The sequence below is a fragment of the Pelophylax lessonae genome (assembly GCF_965119305.1).
Source record: "Pelophylax lessonae genome assembly, chromosome: 1".
Classification (NCBI taxonomy): domain Eukaryota; kingdom Metazoa; phylum Chordata; class Amphibia; order Anura; family Ranidae; genus Pelophylax; species Pelophylax lessonae.
Genome location: NC_138768.1, coordinates 516,157,418 through 516,177,796, shown reverse-complemented (window position 1 = coordinate 516,177,796; position 20,379 = coordinate 516,157,418). Strand labels below are relative to the sequence as shown.

Sequence of the window (20,379 nt, the reverse complement as noted above, 5' to 3'; positions counted from 1 at the left end):
GAACCAGAGACAAGGTAAGAAGCATCTTACCTGGGCTAAAGAGAAAAAAGGCTAAAGAGAAATAAGAATGGACTGTTGCTCAGTGGTCAAGTCCTTCTTTTTTTTTTTTTTTTTTTTTTTTTTTTTTTTTGGATAAAAGTACATTTTGCATTTCATTTGGAAATCAAGGTCCCAGAGTCTGGAGGAAAAGGGGAGAGGCACAAAATCCAAGTTACAATGGGTCCAGTGTGAAGTTTCCACAGTCAGTGATGATTTGGGAAGCCATGTCACCTGCTGGTGTCGGTCCACTGTGTTTTATCAAGTCCAAAGTCAGCCCTCTACCAGGAAATTCTAGAGCACTTCATGCTTCCCTCTGCTGACCAGCTTTATGGAGATGCTGATTTTATTTTCCAGCAGGACTTGGCACCTGCCCACACTGCAAAAAGTACCAATACCTGGTTTATTGATCATTATATCACTGTGCTTGATTGGCCAGAGGAAGATGAGACACCAGACCCAACAATGCAGATGAGCTGAAGTCGGCTATAACAGAAACCTGGGCTTCAATTTTTTATTGGTCTGGTGTAATATTCTTAATTTTCTGAGATACTCAATTTTGGGTTTTCACTAGCTGGAAGCCATAATCCTAAAATTTTCAAAAAGAGAAATGCTTAAAATATATCACTGTGTGTGATGAATCTATAATAATGAGTTTCACTTTTTGAATTACTAATCTAAATTTACTTTTTGACGATATATTGTAATTTTTATGAGATGCACCTGTATAGGTTGGCCATCTGATCTGAAAGCCTGATGTGACACTTGAGTGGGGATCTGGCTAGCTAATGGAATCCCCTTGAAGTTCATGAAAATGTATATGTATTCTGTGAGGCAAACCGTGTGATTACCCTTGGCAGGTATTGGTGCTACCAAAAATGGGGGGGGGGGGGGGCTGGGGAGATATCTGTGGCTAGTATGGTTAACACCTCATCCCATTTTTTTTTTTTTTTTTTTTTGAACACCTATTAATTACACAGGCTCGGTGGCTGATTAAGGTGGTAATTAAACTCACTTTGTGCCTTACCTGGGTAATTCTTATGTTTTGGGGTTTAATGGGATGAGGTGGCAATCCTAGTGGCTTGTAGGGCTGAACGATATTCGATGTAACATCGAATATCGTGCTGCGGCCGTGGGCGATATTCACATCGCCGGATCATGCGATATTGGGGACTCAGTAAAGGCAGAAGAATACAGCCGTCCCACATGTTAAGTCCGGTGTTCTGCAGCTCTCCTGACTGAGCGGTGAGCAGCACGCTGTGAGCAGCGGCACAGGGAACCAATCAAGCGTGCCTGCACACCTGATTGGTTCGCTGTGCCGCTACTCACTACGTGATTGGTTTCCTGTGCTGTGGGGCGGAAGTGTATTGTGGGGAACTGGGAGTGTGCTTCCGGTGCGAAGGAGCTGCCTGGTGAAGAGGACTACAACTCCCAGCGTTACCCCCACTTCCCGCGTGTCCGTCTGCCCCCATCCAGAGAGATTCCCCCCCGACTTCACAGCCCGATCATGAGGGATAAACAGAAGAGGCGGAGGGAGCGCACCTGGGCCGAGGCTGCCAAGAAGGTACCAAATAAGGAGGGGAGGCGACTGTACCATGTACACCAGGAAGAGGTGGGTAATATCGCAATATATATTGTTGGGGGGAACAAATATCGCAATGTGATTTTTTTTTTTTTTTTTTTTTCCCAATATCGTGCAGCCCTAGTGGCTAGCCTTCATGCACACTGTGAATTTAGCCGTGATGAGCAAAGATCCAGAGTTTAGAAGCAGGTGTAAGGCACAGGCGCACAATCCACCGAGTGCTACTAACCTTTAGCCCCCGTTCACATCAGCATGATTTGACAGATCAAATTGAAGCCTTTTGCCGGCAATTGGCATCGTCCCATCAGTGCAACGCCAACTTTGCGGTGCCGTACCGATTTCCAAAAGTAGTTCCTGCACTACTTTGGGGGCAATTTCAATAGACCTCTGTTCATGAACTTGCACAGCTTTCTTTCAAGTTGCGCCCCAATTCGGACTGCGATGTCCGCTTTGAAATCGTGCAAGTTCAGATGAAGTCGCATGATTTAAAAGCCGCTTTCAATGTGAACGAGGGCTTAGGGCAGTATGTGCCCAAGGTCAGAATCTCATGAGGTGCAAGCTGGTTATACATGCTTTGAATTTCCCTCATTCAGACTTGTAGGCTGAACAAGAGAAATTGATTCCTCTTCCCCTCCCCCATCCACACTAGGCAGCGCTCATAGAGTAATGTCAGCTGTTAGCTATTTTTCTCAATGGCAGCTGAATACTTGAACAGTGCTATCGATCTGCTGAAGTGGCTCCTTTTGATAAGTCAATTGAAAAATTACCCAGGGTGGGTACGGGGAAAAATCAAGAGAGCAGCCTAAAAACATCAAAATTACGAGGCTTATATACCAATGCCAGAAGCCTGGCCAACAAGATGGGAGCTGCTGATGTTTGAGGAGGACTTAGATTTTGTGGGGATAACTGAGACTTGGTTTGACAGCTCTCATGACTGGATGGCGACCATTCAGGGGTATTCCCTTTATCGCAGAGATAGAGAGGGTAAAAAAGGGGGAGGGGTATGTTTGTATATTAAGAACAGTATACAGGTAAATATGAGGGATGATATTAATAATGGAGCTATGGACGAGGCAGAATCCCTATGGGTAGAGCTTCAAAGGAAAGGCACGGTGGGGAAGGTAATATTGGGCGTATGCTATAGGCCCCCAAACCAGAGGGAGGAGGGTGAGGTGGACCTCATGTTCCAGATAGGATTGGCAGCAAGGATGGGAAATGTCATTATAATGGGGGGCTTTAATTATCCTGATATAGACTGGGCAGAAGGAACCGCGCATTCAGCCAAGGCTCGGCAGTTCCTAAATGTTTTGCAGGACAATTTCATGGGTCAGATGGTGAATGCACCGACAAGAAACAATGCGGTACTTGACCTACTGATTACCAACAATACAGACCTGCTCACGGATATAGAAATACGGGACAACTTAGGGAACAGTGACCATAGGTCAATTGGTTTCAGTATTAATTACAGTAATAGGAAACACAAGGGTAATATAAGGACACTGAATTTCAAAAGAGCCAATTTCCCTAAACTGCGCTCGCTGCTAGAAAATATCAAATGGGATAGAACCCTGGGAACAAAGAACACGGAGGAAAAATGGGAGTGCTTCAAGAGCATACTTAACAAGGGGGTGGGCCAGTGCATTCCACAGGGAAATAAATTTAAAAGAGCAAAACTAAACCCTGGGTGGCTAAACTCCAACATAAAAATGTATATTAGAGCTAAAGAAAAGGCCTTCAAAAAATACAAGACTGAGGGGTCATTGGCAGCATTTAAGCATTACAAAGAGTGTAATAAGAAATGTAAAGATGAAATCAGGGCGGCTAAAATAGAACACGAGAGACATATAGCGGAGGAGAGTAAAAAGAACCCCAAGAAATTCTTTAAGTATATAAACAGTAAGAAAGCGAGGCCAGAACACATTGGCCCCATAAAAGATGATAAAGGAAAAATGGCCACTGAGGACAGAGAAAAGGCGGAAGTGTTAAATAATTTCTTTTCTTCAGTCTTCACAAAGGAATCGGGGGGCTACACGAACCCCGCTTGTAAGGCCGAACTAAATAATACACCTCAGGAAGTGCCGCCATGGCTAACAGAGGATAGACTTAGAGCTAAACTAGAGAAACTTAACATAAATAAATCCCCGGGACCAGATGGCTTGCACCCAAGGGTTCTAAATGAGCTCAGTCAGGTGATTGCCAGACCATTATTCTTGATCTTTAAGGATAGTTTACAGACAGGTATGGTGCCAGCTGATTGGAAAAAAGCTAACGTGGTACCAATATTTAAAAAGGGGCCGAGATATATCCCGGGTAACTATAGGCCGGTCAGCCTAACATCTGTAGTCTGCAAAATTTTGGAAGGGATGATAAGGGACCACATACAAGACTTTAGTAATGAAAACGGTATTATAAGTAGTAATCAGCATGGATTCATGAAAAATCGTTCATGCCAAACCAATCTATTAACCTTCTACGATGAAGTGAGCTGCCACTTAGATAAAGGTAAGCCTGTGGATGTGGTGTATCTGGACTTTGCAAAGGCCTTTGACACCGTTCCCCACAAACGCTTACTGTACAAACTAAGGAAGGTAGGTATGGACCATAAGGTGAGTACCTGGATAGAGAACTGGCTCCAGGGGAGAGTACAGAGGGTGGTGATTAATGGGGAGTACTCGGATTGGGCGGGTGTGGAAAGTGGGGTCCCCCAGGGTTCTGTCCTGGGACCAATCCTGTTTAATTTATTCATAAATGATCTAGAGGAGGGGATATCTAGTACAATCTCAGTATTTGCAGATGATACTAAATTAGGCATGCCAATATCTTCTATGCAGGATGTGGAAATCTTGCAAGCAGACCTGAACAAAATAACGGGATGGGCAACTACTTGGCAGATGAGATTTAATGTAGAAAAATGTAAAGTAATGCACTTGGGGGCCAGAAACCAGAAAGCAAGCTACTCACTAGGGGGGGAACCTCTGGGTGAGTCTAGGATGGAAAGGGACCTGGGGGTACTGGTAGACAACAGGCTTGGAAGTGGCATGCAATGCCAAGCCGCTGCAAGCAAAGCCAACAGAATACTGGGTTGTATAAAAAAGGGGATTCACTCCAGAAATAAAGAGATTATTCTTCCACTCTACAAGACTCTGGTCCGGCCACATCTGGAGTATGCTGTCCAGTTCTGGGCACCGGTCCTCAGGAAGGATGTGCTGGAACTGGAGAAAGTCCAGAGAAGGGCAACAAAAATAATTAGGGGAATGGAGGACATCGGCTATGAGGAAAGACTACAAGCACTGAACCTATTCTCTCTGGAGAAGAGACGCTTGAGGGGGGATATGATATCAATGTACAAATACTGTACTGGCGACCCTAGCATAAGGAACAAACTATTTAGAGTAAGGGAATACAATAAGACACGTGGCCACTCACTAAAACTAGAGGAAAGGCGGTTTAACCTTAAAGTGCGTAAGGGGTTCTTCACTGTAAGAGCGGTAAGGATGTGGAATTCTCTTCCGCAAGCAGTCGTATCAGCGGGGAGCATTGATAGTTTCAAAAAACTATTGGATGGACACCTTAAAGACCACAACATACAGGGGTATACAATGTACGGTTAAAAGCAAACACACACACATAGGTTGAACTGGATGGACTTATGTCTTTTTTCAGCCTCACTAACTATGTAAGCTAAAAATTGACTTGTGGAGCGGTGGGGTTAATAATGACCGGTTCACCCACAGCTTGAATTCCTGCTGAATCAGTCAAAAATTTGAGTAGTGTATGGTCAGCTTTTGCTAAAAGGACTGGAGATAAGCTCAGCATGCATATGGTAGGCTCACATGTTTGTGGAGTGAGACTGTAGAAGGTCACAGTGTAGAAATGCGTAAAACTGGGTTCACGGATGCAGGTATTCATAGGAAATGCTTACAGGATCATGTTTGTATCTAGAGTCAACAGAATAGGACCAAAGGGCACTAAGAGTAGCTGTAAGGGACGAGTAAGCTAAGCAGCTGCGTGGGAAATGCACTGTCAGCATAGAATAAATATCTTGCATGAGGTGGATAAGTAGAGAATTCTTACATGCTTAAAATGGTTCTAAAGGCAAAAGTTTCCCCCCTAAAGTGTTACTAAACCCACAGCAGTAAAATCAGTCTGTATATGCAGTAAAGCATGCTTGTTATACTCTGTGGGGCCTAAGGGGTTAATCTTCTGCATTGTGTAAAAAGGCAGTTTGATCTTGTTTTCTCTGATCCTTCCCTTCTTCTACTGCCCCAATCCATCTCCTGATATTACAGAGCCCTTAGGGGCACTCTACACTTGCTCAGTTTGGTGTGTATTGCTAGAGAGGTGTTTTTTTTTTTTTTTTTTTTTTTTTCCTTGGGAGGGTACATGTGACCAGTCACAGGGCCAAGCAGCACTGTGCAGACAGAGGGTCAGGGGTCCTGCAGCCTCATAGGACAAACGGGGAAGAATGAAAACCCTTCCTCCAACTTTTAACCAGACACTGATATAGAAGTCACAAGACTGCTATATAATGCTGATGAGAAAAGATATTTAGCAGTTTATATTTACTAAAACTTTTGTATTGCCATGTACTGTGGGAGACCGGATATAGTGAATGCAGGGTCCTGGGTTTAGTAACACTTTAATGCATTCTATGCCTTCTGCAAGCAGCTCCAGCCCCTATTCTTTCCCGAGCCCAATCTCGATCCAGGGATGTGCATGAGAGCAGAAGCTCTCTTGGCTTTCTATCCCTTTGGCTCAGACACAACTGCTGTCATTTACAGCCAGTGAGGAGGGAGTGTGGAGCCATGCTCTGTGTCAATGCACCAGTGCCCTCATAGCAAGTGGCTTGCTATGGTGGGTACTTGGCAGGGGGAGGGGCCAGTAGCGTCAGGTGGGGAACTGAGCGGATCGGAGCTGCTCTGTGCAAAACCATTGCACAGCGCAGGTACATATGACATTTTTATTGTGTTTAAAAAAATATCCTTTTGCGTCACTTTTTTATTTTTTTATCTTATGTATATTTAAACCAAAACTTTTATTTATTATTTTTTTTTAAATCTTTGCATGGAGTAAGGAATGGTTAAAGCTCATCAGTTTTTTTTTTTTTTGCCATTGTCCCATTGGAAATGTTTCCCTACAGCACAGGTGTCAAACACAAGGCCCGCGGGCCGAATGCGGCCCCCCAGGCCATTTCATGTGGCCCTCGCACCACTCTTGCGGCACCCCTCTTTTGTTTCTGCTCCCACCTTTACTCAGTAGTCAGCAGCAGAGAGGACAGAACTACTTTTCCAGATCCTTCACTCCTCCGTGCAGCTGCAGAAAGGCTAGTCTTTGCCCCCCCCCCTTCTCAGCAGTCCACAGCAGAGAGGAGGGCAGAACTCCTCCATTCAGATCCTGCACCTCTCTGTGCAGCCGCAACACCACCTTGCCCCTGCCTCCCCTGGTCTCAGCATTTAGCAGACTCTGGAAGCTGACTCCAGCCCTCCTTTGGTTCTCCTCCAGATCCTGCGCTTTATTCTTCCCAGATCCACCCGCATCTTTTTCCTGGCAGCAGCACAATGTAAGGGGGTGCATTGTGATGTAAGGAAGAGTGGGTGACTCTTGACTTCTCATGTAAGGGGGCGTGGGGTGCTCTGGACATCCAATCTTGCAGATATAACCGGCCCTTTGAGGGCAACCATAATGCTGATGCGGAATGAAATTGAGTTTGACACCCCTGCCCTACAGACACAACAGGAAGTGAAAGAAAACCTGTAAAGTGAGGTAAATCCATAAATATTTGTCACAAGTAATCCCCCCCCCCCCTTATTCCTGTTATGGTGACCACTCAAATGTTTGTCTTATCCCTCACTTTGAGACCCGATGACCATTGTCCGCTTTAAAAAATAATTAGTAAATCTCCATAGCAGGGACACAAATCACAAAAACAACCTGACAAGGGTTCTAACTACTCACCACTTTATCCAGAACTAAAAAAGATATGATTTTTAGATACTTTTAATGGATGTGCCCTTAAGTGGGCACACAAAGGATAATGTGTAAAAGTGATATTAAAGGTGTGTGTGTTTTTAACATTTTTATACTTGCCAATGGTTTTACAGCCCAGATCCTCTTCTCTTCTCTTGGTCCCATGCCGGCGCTCCTGCCGGGTGCCCCCACAGCAAGCAGCTTGCTCTAGGGGTACCCAAGTAGGCTCGCTCCCAACCCACAGCTCTGAGTGTCCATTCACACATGTATCCCTGGTTCGGCCCTGCCCTCTCTCTTGATTGGCTCACTGGCTGTGATTGACAGGAGCGGGAACCAATGGCTCCTGCTGCTGCCAAAAGCCAATCAGGAGTGTGAGTCCCTGGATTTCCCAGGCTCTCATGGACATCGCTGGATCGAGAGGGGGCTCAGGAAAGTATAGAATGCATGAAGGTAAAAAAACCTTGTGCCTCTACAACAACTTTAAAGATGAACTCTGTGCTACACAGCACAGCCCTGTATGACCGGGCAAGGGACCTGATATTTCTCTGCTGCAGTTCAGTAACCCTTACACAATTCGGCCAAACTGGTGACCTGGCTTTCTATACTGTAGTAAAGAAATACAATTTGGTCACCTTCCTGCTTCCAGCCTGTGATTGAATAAAAAATAGAGCAGCCACAACCTAAAGAGCTTGGCCCCCTGCTCTTCTACTGTCAGCATAATCCTTGTCAGCACATATGCAAGCACCACACCTGATTTCCTCTATTGTCCCTCCCTCTCCAACAGCTAACCTTTTTTGGTCTTATTTTTTTTTTAGATTGTCCCACTGAAGGGGCTTTGGGAAGATGTAGTACCAACATTACCAGATGGACACTTTGATGGTAAGTTACTGTGAAACTATTAACTGAGTGACATATGTGTCCATGTCGACAAATGGACACATGATTTTAACCACTTGAAGACCAAGCCTTTTCTGGCACCTTTTGTTTACAAGTTTAAATCAGTATTTTTTGCTAGAAAATTACTTATAACCTCCAAACATTTTATTTTTATATATAATTAAAAAAATATATATTTTTTTTTTCTCACAAAAGTGAGTACACCCCCCCACCACATTTTTGTAAATATTTTATTATGTGACAACACTGAAGAAATAATAACACTTTGCTACAATGTAAAGTAGTGAGTGTACAGCTTGTATAACAGCAAATTTGCTGTCCCCTCAAAATAACTCAACGCACAGCCATTAAGGTCTAAACCGCTGGCAACCAAGGTGAGTACACCCCTAAGTTAAAATGTCCGAATTGGGCCAAGCGTGTCAATATTTTGTGTGGCCACCATTATTTTTCAGCACTGCCTTAACCCTTTTGGGCATGGAGTTCACCAGAGCTTCACAGGTTGCCACTAGAGTCTTCTTCCACTCCTTGATGACAACGTCATGTAGCTGGTGGATATTGGAGACCTTGCGCTCCTCCACCTTCTGTTTGAGGATGCCCCACAGCTCAATAGGGTTTAGGTCTGGAGACATGCTTAACCAGTCCATCACCTTTACCCTCAGCTTCTTTAGCAAGGCAGTGGTCGTCTTGGAGGTGGGTTTGAGGTTGTTATCATGTTGGAATACTGCCCTGTGGCCCAGTCTCCGAAGGGAGGGGGATCATGCTCTGCTTCAGTATGTCACAGTACATGTTCCCATTCATGGTTCCCTCAATGAACTGTAGCTCCCCAGTGCCTGCAGCACTCATGCAGCCCCAGACCATGACACTCCCACCACCATACTTGACTGTAGGCAAGACACGCTTGTCTTTGTACTGCTCACTTGGTTGCCGCCACACACACTTGACACATTCTGAACCAAATAAGTTTTATCTTGGTCTCATCAGACCACAGGACATGGTTCCAGTAATGCATGTCCTTAGTCTGCTTGTTTTCAGCAAACTGTTTGCGGGCTTTCTTGTGCATCATCTTTTAGAAGAGACTCCCTTCTGAGACGAAAGCCATGCTGACCAATTTGATGCAGTGAGCGGCATATGGTCTGAGCACTGACAGGCTGACCCCCCCCCCCTTCCCTTCAACCTCTGAGTGCTGCCAGCATTGCTGCATACATCTCTTTCCCAAACACAACCTCTGGATATGACGCTGAGCACGTGCACTCAACTTTCTTGGTCGACCATGGCGAGGCCTGTTCTGAGTGGAGCCTGTCCTGGTAAACCCCTGTATGGTCTTGGCATCCGTGCTGCAGCTCAGTTTTAGGGTTTTGGCAATCTTCTTATAGCCTAGGCCATCTTTATGTAGAGCAGCAATTCTTTTTTTCATATCCTCAGAGTTCTTTGCCATGAGGTGCCATGTTGAACTTCCAGTGACCAGTATGAGAGAGTGAGAGCGATAACACACTTGCTCCCCTTTCACACCTGAGACCCTGTAACCCTAACGAGTCACATGACACCGGGGAGGGAAAATAACTAATTGGGCCCAATTTGGACATTTTCACTTAGGGGTGTACTTACTTTTGTTGCCAGCGGTTTAGACATTAATGGCTGTGTTTAGTTATTTTGAGGGGACAGCAAATTTACACTGTTAGCCTCGGTTCACACTAGGGCGACCTGTGAGGCGACCTGGTCGCCTCACAGGTCGCCTCCCATAGGGAAGCTGCGGACCCGTTCTAATAGGAGCAACACAAGTCGCTCCGACCTAGAAAAAGGGTCCGGAGCTTCTTTGGGGCGACCAGGAGGCGACCGCCATAGACTTCAATGTTATGAAGTCCGTGGCGGCCGCTCCGAGGTCGCGGCGCGCTGCTCGCACCGCGATCTCGGCGATCGCCCAGGGAAGTAGCGTCGCGGTAATGTGAACCGGCGCTTATACAAGCTGTACACTCACTACTTTACATTGTAGCAAAGTGTAATTTTTTTCAGTGTAGTCACATGAAATAATAAAATATTTACAAAAATGTGAGAGGTGTACTCCCCTTTAAAAAAAAAAAAAAAAAACAAAAAAAAAAATCCAATATATATCCACATTTTTGGGCAAAATATGAAAGATGTTACGCCCAGTAAATAGATACCTAACATGTCATGCTTTAAAGTTGCAAATGATCGTGGAATGGCGACAAACTACGGTACTTAAAAAATCTCCATAGGCGACACTTTTTACAGGTTACCTGTTTAGAATTACAGAAGTCTAGTGCTAGAACTACTGCTCTCACTCTAACGTTCATGGCAATACTTCACGTGTGGTGTGGACACCATTTGCATGTGTGTTCACAAATCTACGTTTGTGTTCGCTTCTGTACACAAGCACGGGGGGATGGGGTGCTTTAAAATTTTTTTTTTTTTTTTGCTATTATTACTGTCCGTTTTTATTTATTTTTTCCTTTGATCACTTTTATTCCTATTACAAGGAATGTAAACATCCCTTGTAATAGAAATAAGGATGGCAGGTCCTCCTTTATGGAGATGACTCCAAAAAGCAAAAGATCAAAAAAACAAAATTTAGATCTTTTTGCTTTTTTTAAAAAAAAAAAAAAAAAAAATAATAATAATAATAATAAAAAACAGTTTACTTCAGCCCTAGACTGGAAGTGACATTGTGACATCACTCCAGTACTCTAAGACCATAGAGGCCATCAAAGACTATCTAGTCTTTTATCGCCTCTGTGATTTGCCAGCCACACCGTCGGATCATTTCTCAGGTGCGCTGGTGGACACGGTAAGCCCGAGAAACACTGGCTAGCGGCGGGAGGGGGGACGCTTCTGAAAGCATTCCAGCGGCTTATGAGCTGCTTGGAGTGCTTTTATTGGAAAGCTAGCCGCCTTCAGCCATAACCTGGTAAACCACTTGCAAATGGCTATGTATGTATGTATGTGTGTATATATGTGTGTAATATATATATATATATATAATTACATTACAGTGCCTTGCGAAAGTATTCGGCCCCCTTGAACTTTGTGACCTTTTGCCACATTTCAGGCTTCAAACATAAAGATATAAAACTGTAATTTTTTTTTTTGTGAAGAATCAACAAGTGGGACACAATCATGAAGTGGAACGAAATTTATTGGATATTTCAAACTTTTTTTAACAAAAAACTGAGAAATTGGGCGTGCAAAATTATTCAGCCCCCTTAAGTTAATACTTTGTAGCGCCACCTTTTGCTGCGATTACAGCTGTAAGTCGCTTGGGGTATGTCTCTATCAGTTTTGCACATCGAGAGACTGAAATTTTTGCCCATTCCTCCTTGCAAAACAGCTCGAGCTCAGTGAGGTTGGATGGAGAGCGTTTGTGAACAGCAGTTTTCAGTTCTTTCCACAGATTCTCAATTGGATTCAGGTCTGGACTTTGACTTGGCCATTCTAACTCCTGGATATGTTTATTTGTGAACCATTCCATTGTAGATTTTGCTTTATGTTTTGGATCATTGTCTTGTTGGAAGACAAATCTCCGTCCCAGTCTCAGGTCTTTTGCAGACTCCATCAGTTTTTCTTCCAGAATGGTCCTATATTTGGCTCCATCCATCTTTCCTGTCCCTGTTGAAGAAAAGCAGGCCCAAACCATGATGCTGCCACCTCATTGTTTGACAGTGGGGATGGTGTGTTCAGGGTGATGAGCTGTGTTGCTTTTACGCCAAACATAACGTTTTGCATTGTTGCCAAAAAGTTCGATTTTTGGTTTCATCTGACCAGAGCACCTTCTTCCTCATGTTTGGTGTGTCTCCCAGGTGGCTTGTGGCAAACTTTAAATGACACTTTTTATGGATATCTTTTAAGAAATGGCTTTCTTCTTGCCACTTTAGAGGGACGGCCAGGTCTTCGTAGATTTGCAGTGGTCGGATACTACTTCCATTTCAATATTCTCGCTTGCACAGTGCTCCTTGGGATGTTTAAAGCTTGGGAAATCTTTTTGTATCCAAATCCGGCTTTAAACTTCTCCACAACAGTATCTCGGACCTGCCTGGTGTGTTCCTTGTTCTTCATGATGCTCTCTGCGCTTTAAACGGACCTCTGAGACTATCACAGTGCAGGTGCATTTATATGGAGACTTGATTACACACAGGTGGGTTCTATTTATCATCATTAGTCATTTAGGTCAACATTGGATCATTCAGAGATCCTCACTGAACTTCTGGAGAGAGTTTGCTGCACTGAAAGTAAAGGGGCTGAATCATTTTGCACGCCCAATTTTTCAGTTTTTTATTTGTTAAAGTTTGAAATATCCAATAAATTTCACTTCATGATTGTGTCCCACTTGTTGATTCATCACAAAAAATTACAGTTTTAGATCTTTGTTTGAAGCCTGAAATGTGGCAAAAGGTCACAAAGTTCAAGGGGGCCGAATACTTTCGCAAGGCACTATCCTTGTTCTTTAAAATGATCCATACATATCCACTGTTTAATGGCCATGTAATCTGGTTTTCATTAAATTGTTTCTTACTGAGTGTTTCTGCCTTCTCCTGAACTACCTAACCTCTAATTTTTTTTTGTTTCCACTCTTCTTTGGGGAGAACAGTGCGCATTAGATAGCGATGTGCACTGTTCTATGCACACTACAAATCCCATAGTCCCTAGTCTAAGTTGGGTGTGAGCAAGAGAGGAATGGCTCTGCTCCCACATACAATGAGACCATGGAGCATGAACGTAGCCACCCTCTAATGCAAAGATTGCTCAATGCAGAAAAAAAAAAACACTTTGGAGGAGGCTTAGAGCAATAGAAGGTAATGCGTTAGCAATACATACTCTAAATACTTGAATGGAATTCTTTACTTTTTTTTTTTTTTTTTTTTTGTCTTTTTGGAATTTTTAGGGTCGCTTTATTCTGTTAAAAAAAATTAAAGAAAAAATATATATAAATGTTTCTTTGTTCAGGAATTCTCTATGACACATACCCTCTCTCTGAAGAGACATGGCATACACATCAATTCAACTTTATTAAGGTAATTTTATGTACATTCTAAGGTTGAATGATAACATAATGTATTATATTATTTACATTACATTTTAGATTTTCCTTTCTTATGGTTTGAATGCATTACACAGAAGATGTACAACGAGCGTAATGACTTGTATATAAGTCCTTACGAGGTGATGTATTGAATTGTTTTCACCTCTTTAGGAAGATAACTTCCGGCAAACCCAGATAGGATTTCACTGAATCCCATGGAATGCATGTATGTGTTGTGGGAAAACACAAAAAAGCTGGAATTCCTTCTCGTGTAACCAGCTTTTGTGTAGGTTTGTACAAATGGTGCCTTGTACACTTTGATTACGTTTCCAGAAACACCACTCAGGGCTATCATGCCACTCTTGCAAGATATATACAGTACTGTGCATAAGGTACAGTCTTATGCAGGTGTGAAGAAACTCTGCTGTAAATTAAGAATGCTTTTAGACATGGAAGAGTTAATCTTCAGGTAAACTTAGCTGAAAGAGTCCATCCTCCAGATGAAAACCAATAAGCCCATGAAGTCTCCTGGGATGTATGAGATAATTTTGGCCTAGGCCAGAAACTAGGAAGCAACCGAAGAAATCCTTTAAGCAGAAAGTCTGGTACTAGAATTATTGCTCTCACGCTGACGATACTTTACGTGTGGTCTGATCACCGTTTACATGTGTGTGCAACCTATGTACGTGTTTGCATGGGGTGATGGGACGCTTTCGTTTTTTATTTTCCTAATTTTATTGCTATCACAAGGTATTTATAATATCCCTTGTGATAACATGGGCAGTGACAGATACTCTTTAGTGAGAGATCTGAGGTCTATTAGACCCCTGATTTCTCCTCTGCCCTCTAAAGCAGCGCATTAAACAAAGATCATTTTGATCAGCTGCTTTACTAACTGATGACAGCGGGTAAACAAACAACTGGAATTGACTAAATCCTCATTGCTTCCAGTTTCATACATCATAGGTAAGATTGGGGAATGGATGTTACTCTTTCTCTTTGGACAGCTGGTACGACTGTCCACAGTGGCCCCAGGCTTCCTGGTGGGACAGGGAAGCCTGGAAATAGTGTATTGGTGCTGGGAGGGGAGTCCCCTCCCACTCCTTGTGAAAGTGATCAGGCGGGTGTATAGCTGCTTGGATCACTTTTATAAACCAGAGAATTGTCGGCTGGAAAAAAGAAACCAGGAGCTGCAGCTATGATCCTTGTATAACCCCTTCAGCCTAAGGTCGGTAATATATGGCCTAAGGGCATGAAGTGGTTAACATACAATCCATCCATGCTTTATTTTGTTGAGAAATCACATTTATAACGCCCTCCTAGCATTTCTAGCAAAGCCCATCTTGAGTAAGGGCAGATGGCTCATTGTACTTTCTAGAGTCCATCTACCCTTAGCTTAGGCAGGCAGGAGTGCATCCTGACAGTCCCTCCTCCAGATGAAAACAAAAAAGCCCATGAAGACTTTTTTTGGAATGTATGACATCATTTTGTCCTAAGCCAGAAACCAGGAAACAACCGAAAAGAGGTGTGTGCGTGAGTTAATGTTTGAGCGTGTTTAGCCCCACTTTAACCACCTCCCACCCGGCCATAGTACATATACGGCCGGGCGGGAGTCTCGTCCTTCTGAATGGACGTTCCGGAACGTCCTTCAGAAGGAGAGAGATCGCGCCGCCGCGGGCACGCGCAGCGGCGCGATCTCGATGTGCCTGTGTCCCTGGGACACAGAGCAACAAGACTCGGCAGGAGGGCCCTGTGATTGGCCCTCCTGATCACATGACGGCTGTGACCAATCACAGCCGTCATGTAATGTCAATACAGCCGTTGTAACAGCTTCGATCTCTTCTCCTCCTGACAGATCCTGTCAGTGAGGAGAAGATCAGAGGATCGATTCTGCAGCCGGGGTGATCAGTGAGTATTTCTAATTACTCACTGATCACAGGGGGGGTCTGTGCTGGTAATCAGATGATTGATTACCAGTGCAGCCCTGGGGGGAGGGGATGCCACTAGAGCCACCAGGGATGCCCACCCATGACCACCAGGGATGCCCACCATGACCACCAGGGATGGCAAACAGGGCTCAGAGAGCCTGCCAGTGGTGCCCCCCTATCAGTCCTGCCCACCAATGCCATCTATCAGTGCTGCCCACCAGTGCCCGTTATTGCCATCTATCAGTGCCGCCCACCAGTGCCCATTATTGCCCATCAGTGCCACCCATCAGTGCCACCCATCAGTGCCCATCAGCGCTGCCTATCAGTGCCCACCAATGCTGCATATCAGTGCTATCTATCAGTGCCACATACCAGTGCCCATCAGTGCTGCATATCAGTGCCACCCCATGAGTGCCACCCCATCAGTGTCTCCTCATCAGTGCCTGTCAGTGCGGCCTCATCAGTGCAGGAAAAAACGTATCTATTTACAAAATTTTATAACCTAAACAGAAAAACTTTTTTTTTTTTTTTTCAAACTTTTCGGTCTTTTTTTATTTGTGCACCAAAAAAGAAAAAACCTGGCGGTGATCAAATACCACCAAAAGAAAGCTCTATTTGTGGGGAAAAAATGACATAAATTTGGTTTAGGTACAGTGTTGCATGACCGCACAATTGTCATTCAAAATGCAACAGCGCTAAAAGCTGAAAATTGGTCTGGGAAGGAAGGGGGTTTAAGTGCCCAGTATTGAGGTAGTTAATGTACAGCAAGTGTTCTGTTGTCTGTAGATTTTCATACAAGTGGACCCATCCTTCTTCAAAGGACAGATGAAAATGTTGTTTTTGTTCAAGATACTGATCTAATTTACAGTGCTACTCTTCTCAGAGCTTGGTTCTAGTCATTGCTTTGCTATATATTTACTAGCTTGGCCAATTTTATGAATTTCTGCAGGGTCATGCACATCGCCTTCTCAAGAAAGGAGGTGTCCTCACTTATTGTAACCTGACATCTTGGGGAGAGTTCCTGAAGACCAAATACACAGACATTGAAAAAATGTTCCAGGTAAAGCAACACTATTCTACTACTGTGTAACCTCAAATGCTGACATGACTGGATTTAAAATGCATGTCCTAGATGGCACCAGGTCACATTTGTTTGCTTTGGGCCGCTGATAAGGCAGTACAACAAGACTGGTTGTACGGGGCCCAGGCCCCATCCGCTAAAAAGGGGGGCCCAGGGCAGCAAGGCCTCATGCACACAGGGCGTTTTAAAGCGTCCAGGCTTTTTTTTTTTTACAGCTTAAAAAAAAGCCTCTTCATTGTATTCAATGTGTCCATGCACACGTAGGCTTTTAGGAGCTGTAAACAGCATAGGTGGTTTTAAAGCTGCAAAAAAAAAAAAAAAACCAGGGCCAGTACATTCTGGAGCAGCAGCGTTCCAGCTGTAAAAAAACGCCTTATACAGCTAAACGTATGTTAACGTTGTATACAGCATTCAGCCACGTCAAACTTTTTTAAGCTGTAGTAATTGTATTTGTCAGTGGAAAATAAGATGGCAGAGAAATGATGTTAAACGCACATAACGCCAATGCAAATCGCTTCTTTTAAAAGAAACAGCTGCTTTTTCCTTTTGCCGGTACTAGCTTTGCAGCTCGCTTTTTAAAACGCCCTGTTTGTACGAGGTCCTATTCATTTCTTCCTAAATTAATTTCACTAGACCACACCCCCACTCGTACTTGCTTACTAGAGCTTAAATTACATTTCCCTGGGCACCATGAGGTGAGAACAGAAGTAACTTCTTTTTTTTTTGGTGTGTAGGCGGATAATGTCAGTGCTGCTGTTCCACTGCAACCTGGGAGTGGGGGGGGGGGGGGGGTAGGTGTAGTTGGCCCCATTATTCCTAAGTGCAACCTGGGAGTGGGGGGGGGGGTAGGTGTAGTTGGCCCCATTATTCCTAAGTGCAACCCTGTCTGTGATGCAGCACTTCTTTTGAAAAAAAGCTCAGGTTCATTTTGGGTCTGTTTTAATGCTTTTTAAAGCGGAGTTCCACCCAAAAGTGGAACATCCGCTTAAGTGCTCCTGACCACCCACTGACATGCCACATTTTGGCATGTCAGTTTTTTTGGGGGGGGGGGGGGAGGGGGTGTGGGAAGTGGGTACCTGTCAAAACTAGGTACCTGCTTCCCCCCCCCCCCCCCTTCCGCTCGGGCCGCCTAGGTTCTCCTCTCCCCTTCCCTCCCTGCAATCTTCTGGGACACATCACAGGTCCCAGGAGATTGTCCGTCCACTAGGGAAGCTTGGTGCATGCGACTCGCGCATGCGCACCTGGCTGTGAAGCCTCAAGCTGTCACAACCGGGTGCCCACACTTGTGATGCTGGCGCTGCAAGAGGGAGAGAACCGAGGCTCCAGCCGGCCACATCGCTGGATCGTGGAACAGGTGAATGTGTGTTTAAAAGTCAGCAGCTATACTTTCTGTAGCTGCTGACTTTTAATAAACACAAAAACGGCTAGAACTCCGCTTTTAAAGTAGTTGTAAAGTCAGAATTTTTTTTTTATCCTAATGCATTCTTTGCATTAAGATAAAAAGCCTTCTGTGTGTAGCAGACCCCCTAGCACCCTGTAATACTTACCTGAGCCCCCTCTCTATCCAGCGATGTCCACGTGCCTCAGCCATCAAGGGACTGTTCCTCCTCATTGGCTGAGACACAGCAGCTGCGCCATTTTGGCTCCCGCTGCTGTCAAAGTCAGTTAGCCAATCAGGAGAAAGGGGGCAGGCCCGAATGGCAGCTTGGTGTCTGAATGAACACACGGAGTTGCAGTTTGGCTTGGGTGCCCCCATAGCAAGCTGCCTGCTATGGGGGCACTCAACAGGATGGAGGAGCCAGGAGCAGTGAAACAGGCCCGAGAAGAGGAGGATCCAGGCTGCTGTGTGCAGAACCACTGCACAGAGGAGGTAAGTATTATACGTTTATTAATAATAAAAAAAAAAAGAACATGAAAATTAGTCACTTTAGGGCCCACAAAGTCAAAGGATGATGCATGAAAATGCATGCATGAATAAAGCATGCCTAAAGTGTTTAAAGCCCCTAGAAATGCAAGTGTGTGAACCTAACCTAGTTTTATTGCTAAAGTTGCATACTTGTGTGCATTGTCACTGTGCATCTATAGATTCCCATTCCGCTTCTTTTACTTCTAATTCATTAGTTTTATGATCCACATTAAATCTTTGTTCTTTTTGCTTCTCTTGCCATAACCCTTTTGTTGCACTACCTTATTCAGCTCTTTGAAATGACTACTGACTTGCGTTGCTGTCCTCTTATGTTTTATAGGAAACGCAGATACCTCCGCTTCTGGAGGCTGGATTCAAGACTGAAAATATCAGCACCACAGTAATGGACCTAATCCCCCCTGAAGAATGTAGATACTACTCCTTCCCCAAGATGATCACACCCACCATTCTAAAGGTCTGAGAAGACCTCCTTTCTCTCCCCACCCCACACTGCCAGCCAGTTACACTCGCTGACAAACTGGGATTTAGCATTTTTATAATGGAAGTGTCCCCTTTTAACTGTAGGTGCTAGTCCTGTAGTTATTAGTGAGTTGTCAGCCACTGGTTTTACTCCCAGTATTAAAAGACCTAAATTACACTACAGTGCCGTTTACTGTTTCAAGCAGACATTTTTCACTCTAGGTTATTCTATCATTATAATGTGAATGTTATGTGGCATGAATGCACAATAAAGTTATTTGCTTTAAATTCTAGGTTGTCTTTTTTGTTCTAAAATCGTATATATATATATTAATGCTGTAAATGTTTTATAGCTTCTTGACCAAAAGCTTAGCCTAGGTTCACAGAGTTGCACAGGAGGTTTGGTGCTAGAATTATTGCTCTAGCTCTGATGCTTGCGACAATACCTCACATGTGTGGTGCGATCACTGTTTACATATGCGTGCGGGAGTAACATATACGTTCGCTTGTAAGGATGGGGTGCTTAAATTTTTATTTATTTATTTTATACAATTTTTTTTTTTTGTACAAATTTTGCTATCACAAGGGATGAAACAACATCCCTTGTGGCAGCATGGGCCATGAACGGTCCTATTTTTGGAGGTCACCAATCTATTAGACCCCACATCTCTCCTCTGGCCCCCCTATGCAGCCGATTACACAGAGATCAGTCCGATCAGCTGCTTCTCTGGCCGCTGGTGTCCAGGTAAACAAAACCGGAAGTGACCAATATGCGTCACTTTCGATTTCCAGGGTTACAAAGAGAGGGGACGACGTCAGTTCCTATCTCTCTGTACAGGGTAGCCATCACTGCATCGCTCCCGTCCTCCGCAATGGGACCGGAGAGGCGGGACTCCCTTCCGCCACCCGCAGAATGGCTAATTAGCCACTAGGATCACTTTTGCCTTGTAGAGAATCGCTGGCTGCAAACAATGATGCTGGGATGATGCCTGTAGGTGCAGGCATCATCTCGGCACAACCACTGAAACCCAAGGACGTAAGTAGTTAACAGAAGTCAATGCAAGTCGTATTGAAGTCGAACCAAAAGAAGTGCAGGAACCTTTTTTTAAGTCAGAGTGACCTGAGTCGCACCAATTTAGAACGGTTCAATTTCAGTTAATAGGGTACGACTTATCGTGCGACTTTGAACTTTCAAGTTGCATGATAAGTTGTAGCAGTGTGAACCGAGGCCTAAAGGATAAGTTCACCTTTCATAACCTCTTACACTTCTATTTAGGGTGTAACATGTTCCGAACAGACCGGCCCCCGCACCTCCCCTATCTAAAACAAAGTGGCTGAGCGGGGCTTTGCCTGCCCAGTTGTCACACTGCGAATGGAAAACTACAAGATTTGCGGCTGTCAGCTTGCAGTTTTCAATGATCTACCAAATAGCTATGGAGTTATTCTCTCTTCCTGTCAGATTGTCAG

At 44.3% G+C, this 20,379-nt stretch overlaps 1 protein-coding gene across 1 annotated transcript in view; it reads left to right on the top strand.

The window, feature by feature from the left end:
* GAMT (guanidinoacetate N-methyltransferase) overlaps positions 1 to 19,200 on the top strand; it is a 43,712-nt gene extending 24,512 nt beyond the window's left edge. The window contains exons 3-6 of the mRNA XM_082275595.1: positions 8,404 to 8,467; positions 13,442 to 13,509; positions 16,395 to 16,505; positions 18,773 to 19,200. Coding sequence (XP_082131721.1) covers positions 8,404 to 8,467; positions 13,442 to 13,509; positions 16,395 to 16,505; positions 18,773 to 18,913 — 384 coding nt within the window. The 3' untranslated portion in view covers positions 18,914 to 19,200. The remainder of the gene's footprint in view (positions 1 to 8,403; positions 8,468 to 13,441; positions 13,510 to 16,394; positions 16,506 to 18,772) is intronic.
* Positions 19,201 to 20,379: the final 1,179 nt, after the last annotated feature.